General features: G+C 51.4%; 3 protein-coding genes across 3 annotated transcripts; all 3 read right to left on the bottom strand.

Moving 5' to 3' along the window:
* Positions 1–17,577: 17,577 nt before the first annotated feature.
* Positions 17,578–17,895, bottom strand: HRG_01309 (thioredoxin domain-containing protein; the record flags this gene model as incomplete). The annotated part of the gene is made up of 1 exon (XM_044859780.1): positions 17,578–17,895. The coding sequence occupies one exon, from the start codon at positions 17,893–17,895 to the stop codon at positions 17,578–17,580; it is 318 nt and encodes a 105-aa protein (XP_044726180.1).
* Positions 17,896–19,137: 1,242 nt separating this feature from the next.
* Positions 19,138–19,795, bottom strand: HRG_01308 (tc5 transposase DNA-binding domain-containing protein; the record flags this gene model as incomplete). Its single annotated transcript, XM_044859779.1, has 3 exons — positions 19,138–19,322; positions 19,377–19,705; positions 19,755–19,795. The coding sequence occupies 3 exons, from the start codon at positions 19,793–19,795 to the stop codon at positions 19,138–19,140; spliced, it is 555 nt and encodes a 184-aa protein (XP_044726179.1).
* A 2,580-nt stretch (positions 19,796–22,375) lies between these two features.
* On the bottom strand, positions 22,376–23,857 carry HRG_01307 (uncharacterized protein; the record flags this gene model as incomplete). The annotated part of the gene is made up of 1 exon (XM_044859778.1): positions 22,376–23,857. One exon carries the CDS (start codon positions 23,855–23,857, stop codon positions 22,376–22,378), a length of 1,482 nt encoding a protein of 493 aa, XP_044726178.1.
* Positions 23,858–25,727: the final 1,870 nt, after the last annotated feature.

Below are 25,727 nucleotides of genomic sequence, written 5' to 3'. Positions count from 1 at the left end.
AGGCTGGAAACAGATGAAAAGAAGTGTGGGGCTTTAGGTGAGATGGGACCATGTACAGAAGGTTTATAGCTTAGCGTAGTGGCTCTATAGGGGGAACCCTCCGGGCGCAATACAAAAAACAAAACAAAACAGGGCACACCCGGGTTCCCGCCCGTCAACAGGGAACAGCGTCATGAGAAAACACAATCGGCGTACCAACCACCATCAGTGACTAACACAACCACGCTTCAACTTCGACACATCGCGCTTCAGTTGCTGGGAATAGGATGCTGAACACTTGGAGAAATTGACCTTCAAGCAGGTCTGTCGTGGGGCGAACAGTGGAATGGTTGGCGCAGCGTAAGATGATCTGTGGGGCTTGGGGAGTCAAGGAACAAACGTGTTGAACTGTACTCTAGACAGTGTAAAGGCCTTATAGGGACCTCCCTCCGGGCGAAATAAATCCTACTACTACTACCGACATTTTGGCCTCCATGGCGTAGTGGTGACACGTCTGGAGCCTCTGCGTCGCAGAGGGGTCGGTTCGAAGCCGGCTGGAGGCACCCCTGGTGAAACAGGGCACACCCGGGTTCCCGCCCGTCAACAGGGAACAGCGTCATGAGAGAACACAATCGGCGTACCAACCACCATCAATGACTAACACAACCACGCTTCAACTTCGACACATCGCGCTTCAGTTGCTGGGAATAGGATGCTGAACACTTGGAGAAATTGACCTTCAAGCAGGTCTGTCATGGAGCAAAACAGTGGTACGGTTGGCGCAGCGTAAGATGATCTGTGGGGCTTGGGGAGTCAAGGAACAAACGTGCTGAACTGTACTCTAGACTGTGTAAAGGCCTTATAGGGACCTCCCTCCGGGCGAAATAAATCCTACCTACCTACCTACCGACATTTTGTCTCAACGTCAATCCGGGACAGCTCAACAACAATGGCGTCGATTGACGAGGCTCTTGATTTTCTGAAATCTTCGGAATCAGTGAATTATGCCGATACTGCACGGAGATTCAACTGTGTTAGAGGAGACCAGCTGTCTCTAGAAGGTTCTATGGGCATAATGACTATCGGCTATGTCTAGCCTTGCACTCCTTTCTGTAACTAGAGATCATCAATAGATCATTTTTTCATTCACTTCCTTCACAGTCTGTGTGTGCAGACAACAAACTGTGACGAGACCACGTTGCGATGGCGACATCAAGGCTGTAAGGAGCACAATCACAAGGAAACAGAGAGTGAAGAACGGGGGCCAGTGATGCAATTGTTGATCTCTAAAGAGCTCCTCCAGCGGGCTGTGATTATCCCCGCATCCTTATATAGGTCCTGCCGCGCGTCGCGATTCCCACTTCGGTTTCAGATGACGCAACCCAGGTCTCTAAGCGCGTGGCAAAGGCAAACAGAAAGTCTCTCCTCAGTGTCTGGCTGAGATGGCCAGCCGCTAGTCTGATTCTTCTCTGTTCGCCCCGGTAGTGGCGGGGGTGCTCTCGGAATACCCATTGAAGGGTCCCTAAGAAGGTGGAGAGTTCTGCTGCAGAGTTGCCGCGGAACTGTTGGATTTGTTCTTGATTTTTGTTTTTAGGCTCATAGACAGGAGAGCGTTCGCGAAAGCTCTCTCGTGGGCGAGGGCTAGATTCAGGCGACCTAGATCGTCGTCGTGGCCTTGAGTTGGGGTTTCCTGATGTGGCCAAGATGACATCAAGAAGCTGCTGTATCTGCTTTTCTTGTCGTTGCGTCTGGTCAAGATTCTACGACGAAATCCTTGATGGTACCTACTGTACAGTACAATTGTACCCTTCTAGAAAAGTTTTTCATGAGACAAAAAGGGCGACACACTGTCTATTTTGTGAGGAAAGTTCTGACAGGGATGATGTGACAATTACATACGTGAACGGAACAACGCTTCTCTGAAGTGGTAAAAGTACGTCCACTTCTAGATATAGTAGTAGAATGGCAATGTCCCCGTCGGCTATTAAGAAGCGCTCGCTTCCCCTGAGTGTTGTTCATTGCCCAAGCGGAAGCCACGATGTCGTCGACAGACTCGCACACTGCACGCTGGTTCGTCGGCCTATTCCACCAAATAGCCTGTCTGTCGAGCACTGGCGGGTTCTCGCAGAGACTAAGGGTTTAGAATGCGATCAGCTCCGCAATACCATGCGAGCCCTCAAACGTCCAAAAAATTGAGGTCGTGTCTAGGCAGGAGATGCAGGACCGCATCCTTGATAGCCAGCGGGATCTCATTAGATCACTTGAGCAGGACCTACAACGACAGAGGGAGACGACTAACGCGGTTCATAAGGCTGTTGCGACAGCACGAACCCCTGTGCGACCACGTACTCCCTGGTCACCGGAGCTCATATCAAGTTGCTCATCTTCCGGTCTCAGCTCAATTTCGTCTCGCCTCTCTCCAGCGTGTGATCAAATTGAGGCGACTGTATCATCGAGAAAGGGGAGTTCCGCCTCGCAAAGCGATAACTCGTCGAAAAGGAAGCGCTTAGAAGGGTAATAAACAAATGGTTGAGTCACGACCTAGGGCATGGTAAAGCAAGGTGGTTTTCCATACATGGAAAGGCCTGCAATCGATAATGGGTATCAGCCCCATATTTATGAAATATGACCAGAACATAAGAATAAAAACACGAAGATTATATCATTCTGTAGAGGAATAAACGCTCCTATCTATGCCGAAGCTATTTTACCTCTCTCCCGCATCTAGTGGTGACAAAAAGGGCCTCAAGTGCCGCCTTGACTTCGATCACTGAAGCTGACTCACCTCTGAGACCTCCTCCTCGGTCTCAGATTTCACCACAACGGGCATTTCTTGACTTCTACTTTGGGTAATGGCTTCCTGAGCCACCAAGGCTTCACTGAGAGTCATTAACCGTCTGTTCGGGCTCGGGGTTGCTCTCCTCTTCTTGCTTCTCTGCAGCCGGGCCACTTCTGCCTCCAGCTTCGCAATTATGTTGCTGTGCTCAGGAACTGTTTGTTCTTGAGCTTCAAAGCCTCTTGCTATCACCGCGTAATGCCTCCAAGTGCCAGGAGCCTTGTTCTTTCCGAAATCGCGAATGTGGCGGCTGGTTCTTCGGTGTATCATCAGGAGCCAAAAGTGGCGCAGAATTTGTAGATGTCTCTACCGTACCTGCGTGAATTTCTGCACGCCGCAATGCCTTGGATCGTGAGATTGGCCAATTTTCAGTGACGCTCCTGCCGGACAACATATTCTTTGGAGTCATTCCGAGTTCACGTGCTTTGGCATATGCCCGAATAAAATTGACCCTATCAACGGGCGCAGAATCCGTCAGACAGGTTAATTTCTAAAGTTCTTTCCGATACGCCGCCTGGATGTCGTTAAAACACCTTTGTCCAGTGGCTGGAAGCCATGACAGCGGTGGGAAGGAAGGTAACAGCAGTAGGCGTTGTTCAAACGCACGTGGCCATCCATGCATCCTGGTCCCGGTTAACAGTGATTTCTAGGGCGATAAATATGGAAACGCACCGTTGCATGGCTGTCATGTCCATCTAATACGATCAGCCTAGCATATGAACCATCGGCGGGCCGCGTGTGTGGCAAATAGACTCTCTCGAGCCACTCAATAGCGATAGGTTGTCCGTCCATCCGTTGGGTGAGGTAATGTAATGCCAGTCGGCTATTTTGCCGGATTCGGTCGCGAACCACTGTTTCTGGAGTTCTTTGCCCTTGAAAATGATGCCAGAAGTAAGGGCACGGCCGTCCGCGGTGGTGGCTTCGATAAATGAGGTCTAGTTGCGGGACCGATGTCCTTTCAGAAGGGCCTTCTGTTTTGGGTCTGTACTCCCAACCACAAGACTATCCAAACCTGGCAAAAATAGGCTGGTTAGTTGGAATAATGAAGGGCAAGTCAAACACTCACCATAGCCAGACATAATACCGCCCCGGTTGACATTCACGGTATTCTCCGGTTTAATCCGTCCATACTCCTTGTCCTGATATCGAAGTACCAGTGAACCGCCCGAGGCGTGAAAGCGTTAAACCTGTTGGCTTCCTAACGTCTCTCACGCTTGTTATTGATCTTCAAATGGCAATTAATGAATTTAGTGGACCAGTTGCTGTCCACTGTCCACTTGTTGTTCGGTTGCTTTATAGAGTCTCCACGCAGGCGCGGATCAGTCTGTGGGAGGGAATAGAGCCAAGAGACTCTTGAAGGACAATCAAGGAGAGAAACCGAGCTTTCTGGTTATTTCTCAAGTGTTTATCAGCCTGTATCTGATCAACGAGAGCTGCCTGGCCTTTTTGTCTGTCGGAAATAGACTGCTGAGGTATGTTATACTTTTGAGTGGTGCGATACTGCGGGAAGACGTTGTTTGTGATTTACGATATAACAATTGCTTTCTCCTCCTCCACGTAGACACATCGAGACCGTTTTAAGGTCGTTTTGGACATGTGGTGGAGGAATAATGAGAATAATCATGGTCGGGAGGGCGAGGAAGATTACGCGGCTGAATGGTAATTTCGCGCGCAACGTTCACACAGACCACAGCGCCCTGTATAAACATTTAATCCTCAAAAAGTAGAATTCAGTCAACTCTCTATCTGCTCCAAGTGACTGCTTGCGAATATATTTGTAGTTGGCTGCAATCCGTGTAAGTGAAATGGTAGACTTTTGGTGGAGTTTTTTTCAATTGCGCTACCGAAAGGGGGGGTGTTACCGAAAGGGGGGTGGGGTATGGTAGTTACAACCCACACCTGGCATGACAGCGATTGTGCAAAGCGATCTGAGTGGCATCAGTCAATTGATGAGAATTATCTAAAGAACAAGAAGTGGGTGAACGAACGCACGGAATTGTGCAGCTCTTTATATGCAAATGAAAGACTTGTTTCCTGCTTACGCAGTAGCTGTTGCCTGGCAGGCAACAGCGGCGTTGCGTAGTAATATCGCCACTTCATGAATAATCATTCTAGGCAAGCTTGATATGCGACAGAAGTGCATGGATACAGAAGTGTATTGGACAGCCACTGCCAGCGCCAAATATTTTGACACGGACGGTCAGAAATAGCTGACTTCGTACCAAGGTGCTTGCTGAAGACTAAATAAAGCCCATGGTGGCCCGACGAAGACCAGAAATGCAGTCCGAAAGATCATTGCCAAGGATTCGGACCTCTCCGCTGCCTGCGGTGCGCCAGCGGGACGGATCTGATGTCAACAGATGACATACACGCACGGATATGTGGGAATCGGGTACAATCTGTTCCATTGCACTAGCTGCGCGAAGAAGACTGGTTATCCAGGGGTGTGGTACAAGTCAATTGATGGTGTTTACTTGGCACCTAGCTTGGTCGTTGTTTCCATAATTGTTCCTGACGGACCGAGGCCAAGAGGTGACGGTAGCACAAGGCGGCTTGAGATGATTCTCGCCGGTCTGTTCTGTCAGTGTCGCAACGCAGACGAGTGTGCGCCGCCAGTTGTGGACAAGAACCATGATCTACAGTGCAATGACGGCGCTTGGAAAGGGACTGATGTTCGGAGGGAAAGGTTGTCATTGGATCGCCACGCCATTTCGCGCTTGTTGAAGGACGAGGCCGTGCTGTAGCGGGGTGTTCAGGGAACCCTTCGAGAGCAGCTTCTGCAGGGAGTAGTCAGTCAAACGAGTCTGCGGTATCTGCCAGCTTCTTAAACGCAGAGTGCTACTCTTAACTATCCATGGTTTGCTTAGCTTTTCGTTCCAGGCACCTCTCGACAGAGATGTGCCATGGTTAGCTCGGGTCTTGTTGTCCCGCTTTCAACTCTTGCTCTTCCGTCTCTTGTCTATACGTCTCCGCCCCCTTTGGCAAGCCCATCTGCCATCACCATCTCGCTCAGTATAAAAGTCCGTGCAGTATTGAGCACAAAATAAAATCATCATTTCACGTCCAATGGGCAGAGTATTACCGACACCACCCCTTGACTGCGTGCTCATCTGTCCCTGATGGAATAGTTGCGTCCGTGAAGCGAGGTGTCGCGAAGACTACTGCGTCATGCAGGCAAAGTGGAACGCGCTCCTTCTGTCGCGAAGTGCGAGGTACTAAAGTTGCATCGTCTTCTTGTGTTCTTCTGTTGCTGCCTTCCTCCTCCTTTTTGAGAAGAGTGGACGGCTATGTCTTATAGATATAGCTGACAAATCCGATATGACCTAGCACCTTCTGAAGACAACCAGTCTCTTCCAGCAAAAGCTCGGTCATCCTCCTTGCATCTCACTCCTTTGGTCCCTCCAGCCTGGATCGTGACCCTACTTTCCAACACTTTCAGGTGCACATGCAATTGACACATATATCCAATGACTGTTCTCGACAGGATGTGACCAATGTAATGTAGTTATTTGTACTCAGCCAGATTGCTGGGACTTCTATCATAGTCTAATTTGCTATTACCGTACCCGTCGGTCTAAGCATGGTGGGGCCACGGCAGCCCACTCACCTTAAAGGTCTTACGCCCTTTAGTTGGCAAAAAAATCCGTGACAGTCGCCTCTCTTTTGAGTACCATCTCAATTACCGTCAACGCGTATTTTCCATCCCAAACCAGATTTTGAGAGGCTGTTCTCTTCTTAATTCCAGGATGACACCCAATGTCAATGTTCTAGCCGCCGCACGAGCGTCATCGCCTCTCGCCGGCCGCCTAGAGCGGCCCTACGTCGTACCACAACACCACAACGAACCCCCCTTTCTATCCGCAAAGCGGCTTCTAGGTACAAAGTGAATAGAGACGCTGTTGAGAGGGCCATCCGTTCTTTGGAAATCCCATTTGCCCGAGGTCAGGGACGCCCAACTGCGTTGACTGAGGATGAAGATAACGCCCTTGTGGCGTACATACAGTGGATGGAGCGTACTGGTATTCCAGCGGGGAAGGAGCAGCTTGAGGCTGCCGAAAATACAATCAGGCAGCGCCGAGATCCATCATCCATACCTATGTCTAAGAATTGGCTCGCAGGCTGGGGCCAAAGCCACCCTGAAGTCAAGAAGACTTACTTGAAGGCCGTCGAGAGAGCACGGAAGTCTTTTGAAGCGCAGAATGTTAAGGAAGTAAATGACTTCTTCTCCAACCTCGACGAGTCTATCAAGAAGTTTGGCATTGGAGCATCGGAGATTTGGAATGAAGATGAAGCCGGCATTCGGATCGGCTGATTGCGAGAACGCGTACACGTTCTCGTGACCCGCACCACACGCGTGAAGAGTCGGCGGGAGTTCTCGACCCGTCGAATCGAGAATCCTGTACAGTTATTGGCACGATCAATTTTGTAGGAGACTCTTTCCCTCTCTGGATCATCTTCGCGCATTTCCTACCACGAATTGGGCCGGTATTGTTATTGATAGTGGCGTCCGCTTTGCTCAATCACCAACCGGCTTCAGCAATGCTCAAATACATCTCGAATGGGCGAGGCACATCAATCGCTGGTCCTGGCCATCCTCAGCGCAAGCACAACGCTCCGGCAAGTCACTAGAATAGTGGTTTGGCTGTGATGAGCATCTTCGTGTTCCAAACCTTGGGATGACGACCGTTGAGGCACCTCCAACCCAACGGGACGAGAAAGACAGGATTTTCCGGTTGCTCGATGTAGATGGCTTCACAGGGCTACGACTCTCGAGTTCGCTGAATACTGCATCAAATTTGACATCATCATCGTCATTCTCTCCCTTCATTCCACAGACATCATGCAGCCGTTAGATGTTGGTATTTTCCAACCACTGAAAGCGGCACATCAGAAAGCTCTACGAAAAACATTGCTGTTTTATGCCGGCACTAAGGGCCGTAGCAGGTGCGTCGGAGGCATGCTCGTCAAGAAGCGAACAACCAGATTTTTTTTCCTCGTACGGCTTTATAAATATAGCAATCTCCATCAGATCTCCCAAAGAAGCCAGAGTTCGCAACGCCGTCATGAAACTACTGTACTTCGTCACAGTGTTCGGACTTTCTGCCTCTGCCCAAGCCCACATGCAGATGAAGTACCCTCCGCCGCTTCGTTCCAAGTTTAACCCGTATGTAGCAGCTGAGGATATCGATTATAACATGGTGTCGCCCCTAAAGGCGGATGGTAGCGATTTCCCTTGTAAAGGCTCTACCAGACTTCTGGGCACTCCCGAGGGCAAACCCGTCGCTCAGTGGACATCTGGACAATCGTATAGCATGACTATAGCAGGGAACACGATCCACAATGGCGGGAGCTGCCAAGCATCCGTCTCTTTCGACCGCGGCAGCACGTGGAAGGTGCTCCACTCCTACATTGGCAACTGTCCTGTTGCGGGCGACTCAAAGTATAACTTTACGCTGCCCAATGACACCCCCGCGGGTGAGATGCTTTTTGCGTGGACTTGGTTCAACCACCTGGGAAATCGCGAGATGTATATGAACTGCGCCGCCATTACAGTTAACAGCAGCGATCGGTCAGAGCGTAATACTTCAGTGTCTATTAGCACCCGCCCATCCATGTTTGTTGCTAATGTTGGTAATGGTATATGTACATTCGAGGGCAAGGATGTCGAATTCTCTCAGCCAGGGCCGGACGTGACTAGAGACTCTCAAGGTACCCACGCCCCCGGTCAAGGGGCTTGTCGTGCCTGGGTCGGCAACTAAAGCATGGTCTCCTGGCGGTGAACTTCAGCACAAAGCGAAGAATACGGGATCCAAGTCCACTTTACAGCCGGAGGATACATGTGGGGGGATGATCGTATCGAACATGCCTCCTCCAAAAGCTAGACGAACTATCGGTGCAAGCAATGATTTGTGGCAGGATCTGCCGGGCTCTGCTCTAATACGCGCTACGGTAATAGGATACAGCTTAAACGAATGTGCTTGGAGGGTAATGACGTTCTATATTGGCTAGGGCTTGGCGTCCCGACTCGCAGCATCCTGTGACCGCGGACAAAACAATTGTCAGTCAAACAAGTCTGCGGTATCTGCCAGCTCCTTAAACGCAGAGTGCTACTCTTAACTATCCATGACTTGCTTAGCTTCTCGTTCCAGGCACCTCTCGATAGAGATGTCGTACAGGTCTGTATTAGGCTGGAGAAGCGTCCTCGCTACCATGGCTCTTTCCTTCCTGCCACTCTCCCCTCGCTTCTTCAGACGTTCTGCCATGCGCTGTTCTTCTCTTTGCCGCCATTCCAGCTCTGCTCGCTGCTTCTCTGCTCTTTTGAGTGCCACGGCCTCTCGTCGAATCTGGGATCTTGTTTTCGGCAGACTCCTCTCAGGAGAGGTTATATCCGCCTCCCCTGTATTGACAACGATTGTGTCTCCTTGGAGCTCTTCCTCCGAATCTGCAGTGTCTTGGTCGGTCGGGTTTCCATCCGCTGCATCTCCGGCATCCTCCCCAGCTTCTGTAGCTTCCTGGTCTGTATTCCTATCCCTGACCGAGTCTTCGGCATCAGAGTCATCATCGGTGAGCTCCCCTTGCTCCCTTTTCTCTTCTTTCTCATCGTCATACTGCGATTGCGATTCTTGGCTGATTCCGTTGTCCATATACTTGCTTTCGTCGAATTCCACGAATCGAACCTCGTGGACCTTCTTATCAGCCGGGTTCCAGACTAGATAGATTTTATCTGTCTCCTCTTTGTATCCAGCAAAAACTCCTTGCCATGCTCTTTTCAGAAGCTTTGTTCTCTTTTCTTTGGGAATAAATACCCAGGCTGGACATCCGAACACTCTTAAGTGCCCTGATCTTGGCTTCTCTCCACGCCATAACTCCCATGGGCTTTTAGCCATTCCTTGACAACTCCCTATTTCTCAGATAGGCCGCTGTTGCGTTCGAAAACTCCCAGTATGCTGCCGGGAGGTCCATTTCGTGACGCATAGCAGACCCCCTCTCTGATATGGTTCTCATGCTCCTCTCAGAGATACCATTCCCCTCCGGGTGGTAGCCCACTGTTGGTTCGATCCGAATAGCTCTCCCCGTGCAAAATACCTTCATTGCCTCGTTTAGAAACTCCTTTCCGCGATCAAAGCGCATCGCCTTGACCTTTTCGCCTTTTCCGTACTCGCGACACTCTGCCTCTGCAACAACTACCCAGGATTTGATCTTGTCGGTAATTCTCGTTTTGTCTCTAGAGAAATAAACCCAAACTCGCCCGGTAGCCTGATCGGTTATTGTCAGCATGTACTTCATTCCTTGAAGTGATAGCTCGACTGGCCCCCAAAGATCTATATGGACTCTCTCTAGCTTTTCTGTCACCGCAGACATTGGCTCCCTTGAGACCTTTCTTGTCATTTTGGCCTCAGTGCAGCTTGAGCAGAATGACGGGCAGAATGAGTTGTCTCCGAGATCATCCATCACGGCGTTCAGTTTGCCCTCCATATGCTTTCCAGGGTGTCCCAGCCTAGCATGTAGTAGTCTTTCGGGCATCTTCAGGACTGACTTCAGCGCTACCCCGTTATCGCCATCCTTTTCTTGGATTGTATGGGCTCGGTGCCCTCTTGTCTGGCTCAAGCGCCACACCTTTTTATGTCTGTGGCCAGACAGCACCTCCTCCTGATTCCTTGTCACCGTGACTGTTTTCCCCGGGGAGTCCACGACAATACATGCTCCCCTGTCTTCCAGTTCACCGACTGATAGCAGGCTGCTCGTCGCCTCCGGGATGTAGTGCACCCCACGTACTATTGTCGACCTTGCTCTTCCTTTCTGTGAGATGTAAAAGATCCTCACATCTCCTTTCCCTCTTGAACGAACCTCGGAGCCGTCTGCAATCTCAACACTTGTCTTTGTAGGGGACAACTTTGAGATAAATTGGTCTTCCCTTGGGGTGATATGGACGGAAGCACAGCTGTCGAGATACCATTGTGGAGGGGCTGTTGCTTTTGTGTTCGGAAGCAAGTAGGTAGATCTCTCAGATTCACTACCACTGTCTTCAAGGATCCTGACCGCGTTTGCCTTTTATTTGCTGTCCATGACCTCTCTCGCCTTCGATTTTTCAGAGGCTAGCCAGCTCTTCCCTGCTTTGGTTTGGTGCCAAATTGCGCAATCATGCTTGAAATGCATACCGCCACAAGACCAGCACCCCCCTGCCTTCTTCAGATACTCCTCCTTGCTATCATCGCCGCCATCCTGTGTTTTGGACCTGTTGTTCCCTTTGTTCCATGCACTGCGGCCACGACCCGCGAATTGTGCGGTTTCTCCCTTGATTGTAGTATCGACGAGTTCCAACTCTTTGCTTTCCAGAGAGCTCTGCATCTTTTCCATTGTCAACGTCTCTGTCGAGGCGTTCAAGATCTCGATCGTAGTGTTAAAAGCGTCGTCCATGCTCATTTGCAAGAAGCAAATCAATAGCTGTTCATGGATAACAATGTCCTTGTCTTGGCTATTAATCTGAGCTCGAAGTCGCTTTAGGTCGTCGACCTTCTCCTGCACAGTTCTATTCGTCTGCGTACTAACGTCGTATAGCATTCGGATCAGCTGTCGAAGGCGTGCTTTGTTCGATGTCGCATATCGCTTAACGAGGGACTGATAAATTGCTCGTGGATCGGTGAGATGGTTGACTGAGTTCTTGTGGATCTGGTCGATACTCTGAGTCTCTGTCGTATTTTCATTCTCGCAAGAGAGACATTTTTAATGTCCGCAGCATTCTCTCCTGGCATTGATAAATCTGACGATTCCGCTGTTGCCATACCGGTGACGCAGCTCATAAGATCGTCACTCAACAAGCTATCTTCAAGATCCATCTTCCAGCTGTCAAAGGAGTCTCTTCCATCAAGGATGGTTCCTTTGTAGTCTTTCTTGCCCATAGTGCCGGGTCTTTGCTGTCAACCGTCGATTCTTGACGAAAAAGTGTTTTCATATGCCGAGTTCAATCGTGCAGTGGAAGCAAAATAAAAGCACCCGGGTGCATAACCTGTTGCGATTGAACTTACTTCTATTCAATTCTGTCTGACAGCTCTCAACATATATATACATAGTGGCACGTCCGTGCCACTATCCAGTGACTCACCACTTGTAGGTGCTGCCTAAACATGTCTTGGCCCATGTCTCATACCAAGTCAACAATAAGCATTATCCAGAAATTCGCCATTGCGCACGGAATCTGGGACTTTGTCGACCCAAGTCGACCCCTCAACCCGGCTCCACGAGAACCACGGAGACCGGAACCAACAGATCTGCAGGATGAGGCAACACTCATAACCCTCAGCCCTGACAAGATCAAAACCTTTGAGCTTTTGACTTCTCAGTACCGTCATGAGTACTCAATCTTTAAGGCACGGCAAAAGGCTCTAGCAAGCCAACAGGAACACATAGTCAAGACCTGTGGAAGCTATTACAACACTATTGCCTATGAACATGACGTCGCAAAGGAACTCAGGGTCCTCAAGCAGAGGATTCAACCCACTAGCTGGGCACAAGAACAAGACGTTCTTGACCGATTTCATTCCACGTTGAAGTCGCCTAACAGAACCAAGATTTCAGATTGGGTCACGAAGTGGCACCAAGCCCTTACCGAAGCACAGCAGCTCGGTATCCCCGACGCCCAAGGCCTCAGACCGACTCGGCTGTTCCTGAAGGCAGTATCGGGAGTAAACCCTACGTTTTCTCACTATTGGCTCAACAAGATGGAGGACGAAGCCTGTGGCATCGATCCCCTCTGGCAAGGTCGATTTCCAGACGGCATTGAGATCAGTACTATTTTTGAGAGGGCCCATTCCCTCACCTCTGATCAGAAGGGTGGACAGGGCGGAAGCACGTTCGCCACTTGGCAGGGCGAGCAGTCCAGCCAAACTGACGCCCAACGATCCTCTCAACCCTCTTCCAACAATCATTCTTCTTCTTCGACCACACATCGGATACCCACCTGTGTATGTGGCAGGGACCACCGATTCCCTGACTGCTACTACTTCAACGAGTCGATTCGGCCGGCCAACTGGCAGCCGAAAGCCGATGTGGAGGCTAAAAAGAAAGGGCTTCTTGAGAAGAAACCACACTTTAGTTGGAGTAGTCGAACGAATGCTCAAACACTCGAGAGGGCAGAGTCAGAACCGACAGGATGGTTCTAGCACTAACGACACTCCGAGTACGGGTGAACCGTCAGCAACTGCTGCAGTCACTTTAAGCTCACCTCCACCGGCAGCCGCATCCACATCATACGTCTACCCACTTCGAGACTCTGTTTTGCTCGATTCAGCATCAGATGTCCATGTAATCCGGGATCGGCACCGTTTTATTGACTACCAATCTGCAGAAGAAGGAGAAAGACTTCTTTCAGGGAAGGAATTTTTGCCTATCCTTGGTCGAGGCACCGTCATCATCCATGTCAGCTACAACCGCACTTTCCAACTCAACCAAGCCTTACACGTTCCAACCTTTCATACCAACGTTGCATCAGCCGATCGTTTCCGCAAGGCCGGCATCGATTGGACTCTTATGACAGGAATTGTGTCAAAGAATGGTTGGGAGATATGTAGGACGACCCCGATGCACGGACAAAACGTCCTCGAATTTACTTCAGTCCCACCTTCCCTTCCGCCCGCTATTGCCGCCGTGACCTCAAAGGATCCCAAACTTTCTGATCCGCAAGCGGCACAACTCTGGCACCGACGTTTGGGTCACTTGAACCCCGCTGCATTGGAACACCTTGTCGAGACTACAACTGGATGCAAGATCAAAGGCCCAGCAACGATCGACTGTCAGGTGTGCTCCCTCGCAAAAGCGAAAAAACAAGTTTCACGAAGACCGTCCAAGGCAACTTCTCCAAGGCCTTTCTGGCGGATCTATATTGACGTTTTTAGCATGCACCTGAGTTACAACGGCAAGAAAGTAGCATTGCTACTCAAAGATGACTTTTCTGGGCTCATTTTCTGTTACGCACTTCCGAACAGTCAACAGGAGACCCTTATTTCAACACTTTCACGCTTCTCTTCGTACATTTGGCGCCAATGGAGGCTCCAAGTATGCGTCGTTCACCGGGATAACGACCGCGGACTCTCCAGTCCGGGTACGTTACATGGATAGATGATGAGGGCATTGAGGATGAACCTACTGCTCCTCACACACCGGCACAGAACGGCCCTGCCGAGCGTTCTGGGGTGATAGGCGCAAGGGCTCGGAACATGCACGTCGAGGCGAATCTCGATGATGATATGTGGCCTGAGACCTGGACCGCCGCCACCTACCTATACAACCGGTCACCTCAACTTCGCGAGAACTGGAAGACTCCCTTCCAAAGGCTACACGAGTGGCTTAGGGACAACAACCGAGACACCGGTTACTCAGCGAATCCTTTACCCGACATCACTCACCTGAAGGCATATGGCTGCAAAGCCTATCCTTTAACTACCACTGCGCTTCAAGGCACTCAGAAGAGAGATCTGAAGACTCAACCACACGCCGAGATTGGGTATCTCGTGGGATACGATTCCCATAACATCTACCGCATTTGGATTCCATCACGTTCGGAAGTCCGCCGAGTCCGCGATGTCACTTTCGATGAATCACAGGTCTACCAGAAATCTGCTGGAGACATTCCCCTGGTTACCAAAGAACCAGAAATCCTGTTCCCGGAGCACATTGACTCTGAGTCAGAGGATGAGGAGCCCAACGATCAGATGGTTTCTCAGTCCGCCCCTGAAAAACGCGTGCGCTTCCAAGACGAGGTAGCACAATTGCTTTCCCCTAAGGAAACCCCGGAGCCACTTGACACGATATTTGTTGCTGGCCCGGAGGATCCGCCTCCAAACTCCGAGCCCGAGCCAGATCAACTGCAGACCTGTACCAGGAAAAGCAAGACTCCTCAAGAACCGATCAGACGCTCAGCTCGCATTCAAGCGAGGGAAAAGTCACATCCCTCAGCTTCCTTTCACTCTGCATTCCGAGCAGCAAGGGAGGAACGACTCCACAAGCGGAGCCTTCCCCCTGAACCACGATCCTGGAGAGAACTCGACTCTCACCCCTTTGGAGACCAGTTTATACTTGCTGGCAAAACCGAAGTTGATGCACTCTTTTCCCGAGGCACCTTCAAACCCGTTCGGCGCGATCAGATAGATCCGACAGCTGGAAGACCCCTTCCCCTCACTTGGGCTTTCAAGTACAAATTCAACAAGCATGGCTATCTGACCAAGTTCAAGTCCCGCCTCTGCGTTCGCGGAGACTTACAGGAAACCGATAGCAGGGACACATATGCCGCGACGCTGGCCGCGCGCAACTTTCGCATAATGATGGCCCTGATGTGCAAATTCGACCTCGAATCGCGGCACCTTGATGCTGTGAACGCTTTTGTGAACGCCGAGTTAGATGAACTCGTGTACGTTGAATTCCCCGATGGATTTAAACGTTTTGGCTGGGTTCTCAAACTTCTCCGAGCCCTGTATGGTCTACGAAGATCACCCTTGCTCTGGCAGAAGGAACTCACTGCCACCTTTGAAGAACTAGGCCTCAAGACCTGTTCTGATGAACCATGCATCCAGGTGAACGACTGGTGCATCATTTTCTTCTTTGTGGATGATATCTCGATTCTTTATCGGAAGAAGAACGAGGATAATGTCAATCATCTAATCACACAGCTACAAAGCCACTATGAACTCACCGACCAGGGTGAAGTCTCCTGGTTCCTTGGGATCCGAGTCATTCGAGACCGAGATGCCCGCAAGGTTTGGCTTTGCCAAGATTCGTACATCGACAAGATTGCAACCCAGTATGGAATCACCAAGAAACCTCTCTTCCGAGGCAATCCGCTGCCCGGAAATTCTCTTCAACCTCACGACGGACAGGCCACTCCTGAAAGCGTGAATCTGTTTCAACAGAAAACGGGATCGATCAATTTTGTGGCGATATCAACCCGACCCGACATTTCCTTTGGTGTCAGCAAACTTGCTGAACACATGATGAACCCTTCTTCCAAGCATCATGATATCATTTATCAGGTGCTTGAGTATCTTTTTGCAACACGATTCTTAGCGCTTGAGTTTTCAGGAAGTTTCAACGAGCTCCAACTTCTCACCAAGCCGAAGGAAATCCGGATTGCTACCGATGCTGCTTTCGCGGATAACCCTGACTCGAGGAAATCCTCTCAAGGATGCCTCATCACTCTCTTTAATGGTCCAATTTGGTGGAACGCTACGAAGCAAGCCACTGTCACTACTTCCTCCACTGAGGCAGAGCTTCTTGCCTTCACTCACATGGCCAAAGAGACTCTCAGCCTCCTTCGATTGTTTAAACCCAATAGGCACTTATGTCCCACAGGTCGCACGAGACAGCGGACAGGAAAAGGGACCAGAATAGCATCAGCAAATTGATGAATGATGTAAAAGAGTGACACAATGTGTGGAATTGTGCAGCTCTTTATACACGAATAGAAGGTTCATCAATAATTACGCAGTAGCTGATACCTAGCAGGAAAAAGGGGCGTTACGAGAAAATATTGTCACCTTATGAATAATCACTTCAGGCAGAATTGATATTATACGACACTTGTACGGGCATCTTGCAAACAAGTGGTCCAAGCACGAAATACGGAAGGCAAGGCGGCGGGGGATTATACAGCGCCAACCGGTCGCAGCGCCCCAATCCCGCCATGCTGTAGACCAATCCTTGCCTCAGTGCCGAATTATGGTGCACATGAAGACATAATTTTGCGCTGAAGTTGATGCAGTACTGTACAATAAATGCATAGTACTTACTGTACAGGCAGCATGCTGACTGCACACTTGGCGCGACTCCAAGTTCTTTAGTGGCCGGCCGCAAAACAGGTCCCGACGGTGCCTAAACCTACGTTCAAGAGAAGCCATGCGGTGCTACAACCACAAGAAGGTTCAGAACATAGACTCAGAAAGCGTGACTCACACTTTTGACGGAGCGGTGTTTGTCTTGAAGCGCTTCGGCGTCGCGTGCAATGTGGGGCATCAGGGTACGATTTCGATTCTATCTCGTTTGGACTGTTTGTCACCGCGAGGCAAAAAGAATGGTGTGACAGGGGAAAAAGGACAGAAGATAAGCGGCGAGGGCGCCTAATAATCGTCAATGAGTACGGTGACCTAAACCCAGAACTTACGTAGCCCACGTACACATCTTTCAGAAGGTATTTCTACTAACGTTGACAAATTTTGGTCCCTCATTGCTCCCCACCCGTATCGGCGCGAGATCCGACTGTTAGCATGGATCTGATCAAGGCCTTCGAGTCGTCCGAAGTTGCCTTAAGTCATCTTAATGGTGTCTTGGTTGCCTAGCGAAGGTGGCTACGACCAGGTGCGGGGTCGGGGGAAGTCGTTGCCTCGCCGTATCCCGCGCGTATCTCGAAACAAGACTCTTGCCGGGGCCGTCTTTGTAGACAAGACTGATTTTTACTAGTTTTAGATAGTGTTGGAGGACTCCAGCCGGATCTAGAAGGTTCCATGGATACGGCGACTCCATCGCCTGAGTCTATATAGACTCGGATCATCATCCCATCTGTAGTTAGATAGGCAGGCATCAATAGATCGTTGTCTCATCCTTTCCAGTCCGCAGGTGCGGACAACAGAGAGTCTAAATCCAACCAAGCGGAAAGCTCGAGGAGCTCAAGAGCACCTCTGATGATGATGAGCGACACGTTGCTTATAAACCCTAACCTTAGCCTACCGTCGCCTTTTGTTAAGCAAAATCCAGTGGACGGCACTGCAATAGCAGTTTTATGCAGCAAACCCCCTAATCTTATCCTCGAGGCCAACTTTGTTAGCACCCATAATGTCGTCAAACTTTTCTCCGTCCTTAAACATGATAAACGTCGGCATTGCGCGGACACTGTACTTCTGGGCGACTGGCGCGACCTTGTCCACGTCGACGGAGAGAAACACAATATCCTTATACTGTTCCGAGAGCTGCTTAAATACGGGGCTGATGAGGCGACATGGACCGCACCAGGTAGCCATAAAGTCGACAGCCACCTTAGGATTCGCGCGAATGATCTCCTCAAACTGCTCCGCTGAGGTAATTTCAATGACGGCCATCTTATGAGCTAATAGGCTTGTTGGTAATTAGGCAGGATCGAGGTCAAGCGTTGTGGTCGAGTACGGAGTAGACTAGGGATACATTGCCCAGTTACGGGGCAATCGTTGTGCTTATATGGCTACTAGAACTGCGAGTAATAACTGGCGAATAGGTGGCCACCACGTCTGAAACCTGCGTCGCCAGTGCAGCGGGGAGATCTCTGCCAGTTATGTTAGCTCGGCGCATCCATCATCCATGCACATGCAGTGGAAAAGGCACACCCAGGCTGATGATGCACGGCCGGCTATTGTCGAAAATACATTGGGGCTGCAGAAAGAGCGGTCAAGAACCTAGACCTTACGATCACTCCCGCCTCAGTACTTCGTAAATCGCTCACCTTTACAACTTTCATTATGTCGCGAAGACCACCGCGCCATGCAGGCAAAAGTGGAACGCGCTCCAACAGGTGCGCTGCAATTGACACATATCCAATGACTGTTCCCGACACACCCCCTCAGGGATCGCGGCTCCGCCGGGATTCCTGGAAACCAGGCGCGGGAGTCGAACACCATGCGGGTAAGGGACAACAGCCATATGCGGGGTACCCCCGCACCGCGCGCAGCTACCGGAAGTTACAGGAAGGGTTAGCTGTCGAGAAGAAGGGTCTGCGAACTTAGACCCTAAGCCTGAGAGTCTGCCAAAAGTCAAGAGGAGAAAGGAGGAGGCTGGGAGGAGGCTGGAGAGGCTTGGAGCTGAGGGCTGACGTGGCCAGTGGGGTGGGGGCAAGTAAGGTTATAAAAGGACCGTTGATCATATGGAGAGAGAGCGCGAGGGAGAGAGACATCAAGTGGATGTCACAGGTCTGGTTTTGGTGGGCGGTCAGCGGATTACCCCGCTGATTACCGCCGATTAAGGTTACCCGCTTGCCCTTGACATCACCTCTGCCGGGTTGATGTCATCTTCGGAGCGCCATAAAGCGCGAAAGCAGGCACCGACGACGAGAAAAACCGTTCAACTGGATAGCCTGTGCTCGTGCGATCAGAATGCACCCTGTCTAATGTCCTACATCATGTCGGTTGCGAGGTTGCGATGAGTTGAAGCATTTTCTAGCCCTGACACACTGGAGCTATAGCGACCCTTAGCGGATGCATACCTTGTCTACAGGCCACTATCGCTACCCGTAGCGACCCAGCCCCTGCAGGACGCGTTGGGGCACTTTGGCCGTCCAGGCCCTCGTCATTCTATCAAACGGGTGTTCAAATTTACTGCGCCATCGATTTTTCGCTACCATTCTGGAGGACTTTACCCTTAGATATGATGCCTGGAGTCAAGGCGCGCCCGTCGGCGGTGATGGCCTCTATAAAAGTGGTCCAACTGCGGGACTGGGGTCCCTTGAGAAGAGTCTTCCGTTTGGGATCTGAACTTCCAAGCACCAGACTGTCTAGACCTAGCAAAAGAGATCGAATTAGCTTATATTGCCTATGGAGCGTTCATTGCATACCAAAGCCCGACATAATCCCCCCTTCATCAACATTCACCGTGTTCTCTGGCTTGATCCACCCGTACTCTTTCTCCCTGATGTCAAAGTACCAGTGCACGGCTTTGGGAGTAAATGAGTCGAATCTGTTGGCTTTCTGACGCCTACCGGCCTTTCTTCTAAGTTCCGGATGACGTTGAATGAACTTTTCTATCCAATGACGTCCCAATCTTGAGTCGCAGCCTTGCTGTTTCAGAACGGCAACAATGCAGGCGCGGATTTGACTCTGGGACGGAGCGTAACCCAGATATTCTTGGCGAAGACTCCAGGCAACCAAGTTGGCCTCCTGGTCTCTGGATAAGTGTTTTTCAGGCTGTTCCTGGTCGGTTAATGCCGACCGACCTCGTATTCTGCTGGAAATAGTACTCTGGGGTATCCCCCATTTCTGAGAAGCCTGGCGCTGCGACAGACCGTTATCAGTGACATCTAGGATTGCCTCAGCCATCACGTTCTCTGTATAGAACGAACGAGGCCTTTTTGGAGCCATTTGTGACAGGTGGTGGAGGATGAGCAAGAGTGGAAAGCAAAGGAGGCAGGAGGAGATTAGGGGTCGAAATGCCATTTTTCGATGCCAGGGTATCACGGACCACGACACCTGGGGTGACCAGCTGACTTCGTAAATGTAAGTTCGGTCATTTTATACCTGCTACAGGTGGCTACTCGTCAAAAGCTTTAAAATTGAGTAGATTCTGTATAAGTGAAGTTGGTCCAATTTGTATGGAGCGGCAACATTTTTGCGGAGCAAAAGGGGGGGGTAAGGATGGTATAAGCCCTGAACGGCAAGAAGGGGACAGTCGTCGCTGTGACTCAACCAACCCCAACCCCTCGCCTCCCCTTTCGGAAGTGATGGGTGATGGCCACAAGTGGCCGTTGTGGGGTGTGCAACTATCGTACAGACAGGCACGCCCATGGCGTCTCCACGGCAAAAGTTGCCGCTGTGAGGTGCAGTTATTGCACGGCGGCACGCCTAGTCCTGTTGTGAAGCCGGGGCGTGTTGCGCCATTGCGGGAATGGCCCACCCCTGTTGATAATGGAGTATATAGACATTTAGCCAAAGCCAAATGCCAATTTCTGGACGTCGTTACGTGGTGTCTCTCGCTACCGTGTCCTCCGGTTCCTGACGAGCTGATCAGATCATCGGGGTATGGTTAGATGCAGTTTCTCTAGGCCCGCCTCGCCCAAAACTGGACAAGAAAGGTCGTCATGCGGGGCTGGTAGACAGATAAGATACTGTAGCACGGGTGCTGTTTCGTCCAATTCTTCGCGTGGACAGCGTCGTCCGGTTCCTGACCTGGCAGATCGCTGATGTGGAGCTTGTGCGATGCAGTGGCAGGGGTGTATGCCGTCCAATCCTTGACATCTCGGATGCAGACGCAGGTCTAGTAGGGGCCATGAGAAAAGAAAAGGCCTCACGTCCGCTAGCTCTCCAGAAAGTCCGCCGAGAACGGATCATTAGTGGCCCACGCCAATGACGACTAGAAGGGCAATTGTCCAATATAGTCTATCAAGCTCCGTCGTCCCGTTACGGAGCCGTGCCAACGTGCATTTCAGCCATGCTCAGGGCTGCAGTCCATCGCGTCCGCCTGCGTATATATTCAGGTAGGTAAGCAACATTGTGGACATGCCCGGCCACTGCGGCATGTGGACGGGAGTGTGGACAGCCGGCCGATTCACGGGGCGTCCCTCGCGCTGCTGCATCGTCCGGTTCCTCACGAGCAGATCAAGTGTGGGTGTGCGTGCAAGTCCAGAAGAGGCCCTGGCATGAACAAGCAGCTGGGGCAACTTCAGCGGACTGACGCCAGTTACGTATCGTTTCGCAAAGCCAATACCGGTCACCACAGTGGCTCTAATCCCATAATATGGCGAACGTCCGCGTTTGCAGCTGGAAGGCGCCCCACTGAAACAGGGACCTCGAAGGCCCGTTTGAGAGGAACCGCGAAGGCCAGAACATCGGATGAATGCTTTTGACATGACAAGGGGTTCTGAAATGACTCTATGAGACTGGTCTCACCCCACGATAATATTCACGTGTCGTTCTGATTCGCAAGCCTTGATCAAGGCAAGTAACGGCGAGCCAGGGGAAAGACGACACTGCAGTTGCACGCGAGAGCACTCTGGAACGAACCAAAAGCCATGACTGAAAGTAGCTCTATGGTCGTGGGGTGGTCCATCCTGCGGCAATTGACTCTGGTCGACTTGGGTCCCCTTTGCTCCTGGAGACGCTAGTTCATGAATTCTTGGGGCTTGCGCTTGTGCCGAACACGTTGGCGGCCCGCCGGCATTGCTCTCCTGGCCGGCCGGACGCTGGTCGGTAGCAAGACGACCACAGTCACGGATGACGTCCTCTTGGTCGTCCGTTTTCCCCCTTCCTTGGATAGGCTCCGTACCGGAAACAGCGCGGATTTGCTGCGGATTATCGGCGTCGACTCGCATGGTTGGAATCGTTGGGTTTCGCCAGGACGGCTTCCCCAGACTGTCTCGTCTTCGGCCCGATAATCTCGTCGCGCCTTCCCGTCCTGATGACCAGAGAAGTTTCCTGAGTCCAGGCGCAACGGCGACCCTGTGTTGTTCAAACCATTTCCTGCCAATGATGATGTCGTAGTCCATCCGGACGACCAAGAATGGTAAGTTCTTTAGGAGTCGTCCATCAATCTCGAAGTCCATAAAAAGAACCTCCTTGATCGGGTGTTTGTGCTTGACTCCCGCGTAATCCTTTAGGTGAATTGGCTGATCAAGCCTCTTCCTCTGGGCCCCAAGTTGTGAGACCGCTCTTCTCGCTAACCTATGGTTAATGGCGAGATACATACTCGCTCCGGTGTCTGCAAGGGCACGAATGAGAATAGACATGTTGTTCAATTTAAGGTGAGATGAGATTGTCAGCTGTTTGCCCCCTATGAGTCTGTCCAAATCCGCCGCTCCAATCACAGACACCAAGTCGGCCAGGAACGAGACTTTGTCCTGGCCTACTCGTTTTCCGACTCCGAACTGCTCGAGTCTGGGTCGCAAACTTTGCCCTTGCCCGTGGCGGTGTTGGTTGTCGCTGCGCTGACTGGGGCCGCCTGCTCTCCACGGTCTTCGTGGCTGCCTTTCCGGGTGTTGTTGTTGCGGGTGCGACAGAATGGGGCGATATGCCCAGATTCTCCGCACCGGTAGCACAGGTTATTGATGCGGCGACGTTCCCTCTCTTCCTCGGAGATACGGTTCCCTCCAGCTTCCCGGCTAGCCCCTTCGTTGTCAGTTTGTTCCCGGTGGCGACCCCGGGCATTGTTACGGTTGCCGCCATTGTTCCGAACCCCTCGGCTACCACTACTACTAGAGTGGTTGCGCTTCTTTTGCGCTTCGGAAAAGTTGTGGCGGGCCACGAACACCTGGTGCTGTGCTGACTCACAGAAGTCCTCGTAGCGCACTTTCGTATCGTAGACCCTCTCGACCACCGCTTGGTTGATCGGCGCAGGAAGAGAGTCCCACAGGGTCTGTTTCTGCATTGAAGGTTGGTACCCCGCCGCCTCGTACATGGAGTTGAATTCCCCCAAGAAAATATTGAAGTCCTTCTTCCAATCGTATTTGCAGACACGCAGCTGGGCGCGGGCGTCGGCGCCTTTGTTTGGGTTTGTGTGCGCTGTCTGGAGGACCTGGATTAGTTCGGCCAATGTTGTGAAAGGCCGAGTCAGCGAGTGGTGGCGTCCTTCTACGGTCTTATACGCGGCGCCCTCGAGACGCGTAATCACGAAGTTGATCCGCGTCTTCTCAGAGGCGAAAGTATCGTTGTCCTCCTCGAACTTGCCCTCTACTTGCTTAATCCAGCTTTCAAACGAGGGAGTCCCTTCGCCGGAGAACATGGTGGGTTTCTCTCCCCGACGTTTCCGTCCCTCTCTATAGTTTGGGTTGGTGCCATCCATCGACTCATATCTCCGGAAGGCTAAAAGGGCCGCATATCCTGACGGCCGGAATTCTTCGCGGTCGTCAAAGGCTGTTCCTTCCCGTTGGCCTGGTGTGCTGACTTCATCTTCACCATATTGGCTGTCTCTTGGCTCGGTCACTCGTACTTGGGCGACCAAACGGGCCACTTCTCGGCTGATGTGGTCGGTTAATTGCTGTCTCTGCTCGGGAGACAATTCGGTGAACAAGCCGCTGCTGCCCTCCTGATTGGTGCTGTCAGCCATTTTAGGTCCCTGTCCTTCCTGGATGGTTATGTGCGATTCGATGGTCCCTGAACTGTTTCTTTGGTCTTGATCTCGGTCTTGATCTCGGTCTTGATCTTGGTCTTGGCCTTGGTCTTGGTCTTGGTCTTGATCTTGGTCTTGGTCTTGGTCTTGGTCTTGGTCTTGGTCTTGGTCTTGGTCTTGGTCTTGGTCTTCGATGCTTGGTAAGACGGGTCGTGGGAGCTGCGATCTATGGAGGGCCGTGTCCTGTTCAAGTGGGCCGGCCGAGCGCAGTCTTGGCATGGGGTAAAGTCGTGGCGTTTTTATGAATCGCTCGGCAGCGATGGCGTGGTTGAGAGCAGAATAGTGTGACGGTCACGGACTGAGCCAGAAGGCTGTGGACTCTATTACGAAGATTCTGCTCTGAAGAAGAGAAAGGAGAACCGAACAATACAACTGGGTGTCCTCTCCCTAAATATGCCTTCCGTACGTGTGGGCCGTTGGCCCAACAACATGTGGGTCATGTATGCAAGGGGGGTGTGACGGTGCTAGGCCGTCACAATTGCCAGGCTGGATGAGGAAGTGGACAGGCTCAAGAGAGGAAGAAAGAGAAGGGTCGTTCCTAACCCAAATAGACGCTTCATAGGTCTCGCAGAAGCGCTGGCGGCTGGAGAGTCTGTATCAAGAGCTGGGAGTCCAAAAAGGGTTGTTGTGGTGGATTGCGGCTCATCAGAGAAGGAGGCGGATACGGAGGCTTCGATGATTGAAGTCAGGGTACCTGAGTCTCCTCAGCGTACCACCCGGCGGGGTCGCGTGATCAAAAGACCAGAAGCGAGTAATTTGTTCGATGCTCTTTCAAATGAGATAGTTTTCATGTACCTATCATAATATTTCATCGGAATACATGCAGTTCAAGTTTGAGATTTTTGGTGAGGCTAGTGTCGTTTACCTGAGCTGAAGGGGGGGGGTGAGCCAAAGGTGGGGGAAGGATGGTAGGTAGATGAGAGGTCCTTCCCGGTGAGACTGCGACAGAGGTCAGGCCCACCGGTCACTTTGGCCAAGTCCGTATTGATGTGTGTGGAATTATTGCTCGTCTTACGGCCCTGAGGCAATTCCGAGCCATATGCAATTGGCGAAGTCGCCGCCTTGCCATACGCGATGGAACTACCCGCCGCGCCCGACGAAAATTGTCAGGCAGCCACGACCTCACCGAAGCGGACAGTACGGGCCAAACGACCAATTGAAAGGGTTCAAGGAACCCAAGAAACTTTGGCGGACACTTTGACGACGACATCGGCGAAGAAGCATATTGCAATAGCGGGCCTGCGGCACGACCGACAAGCCCGAAGGAGGGCAGTGCACCGACGACTGGACCGGAAGCGTGAACACAGCGATATACCTCTAGAAGACCATCGAGACATCTGGCCACGTGGGCCAGGAGATCGAAGGACTGCGAGCGCTCTGACCCGAGCGGAACAAGTTATAAAGGATGAGGAGAGAGCAAACAAAATGGCGGAATTGGCCAAGAGCTAGGTAGTGAGGGATATTCGGATGGAGAGCGAAGAGCAGCAAGAGGCGCTGCACGAAATGCTAATTGAAGTCCGGTGGATACAAAAGAGCCCTGTGGGCTCGGCGGCGTCTTACCCGACCACTATTTTATGGTAGTGGTATCTACGAAGCGTCCTCGGGCTGTGCCGACACACCTCTGGAGTTGGGTCAGCACAACGTTCGCCGGCGGGTGCCTATATAAAGCGCCCGTGGCCCCCCTAAAATCTTCCACCCAATTTCCCTCTTCATCACCACGTTCCGTCATGACTATAGAATGCGCTAAGAGTATTGCTACCAACTGGTAGATTGACCGAGTGTCACAGCGGCCTTGTCAAGTTGTTGAATCTTTCCAACTTGACGACTGATATGACCACTGCACACAAAAGAGCACCTGTTCATTTCAATACCAATAAGCGCCACTAAACTGGGCCGCTCACGCAGCATAGTCGATTCTGGGACGCGAGACTCACAACCAGTACGGAACCAGCGAGCCAAAGGAACGAATCGCAAACCACGTGGTTTCGAGCATCATCGCTCTACCAAGCCATCCCTCTATCGCATCATTTGAAATGCCGTCTTGTCCACTGTAAAATGATGCCATCTGTTGTTAGTTCCATCACCACAC

The sequence above is a fragment of the Hirsutella rhossiliensis genome, assembly GCF_020360975.1.
Source record: "Hirsutella rhossiliensis strain HR02 chromosome Unknown scaffold00001, whole genome shotgun sequence".
Taxonomy (NCBI): domain Eukaryota; kingdom Fungi; phylum Ascomycota; class Sordariomycetes; order Hypocreales; family Ophiocordycipitaceae; genus Hirsutella; species Hirsutella rhossiliensis.
The sequence above is the reverse complement of the archived record's forward strand: the minus strand, read 5'-3'. Positions and strand labels throughout refer to the sequence as shown.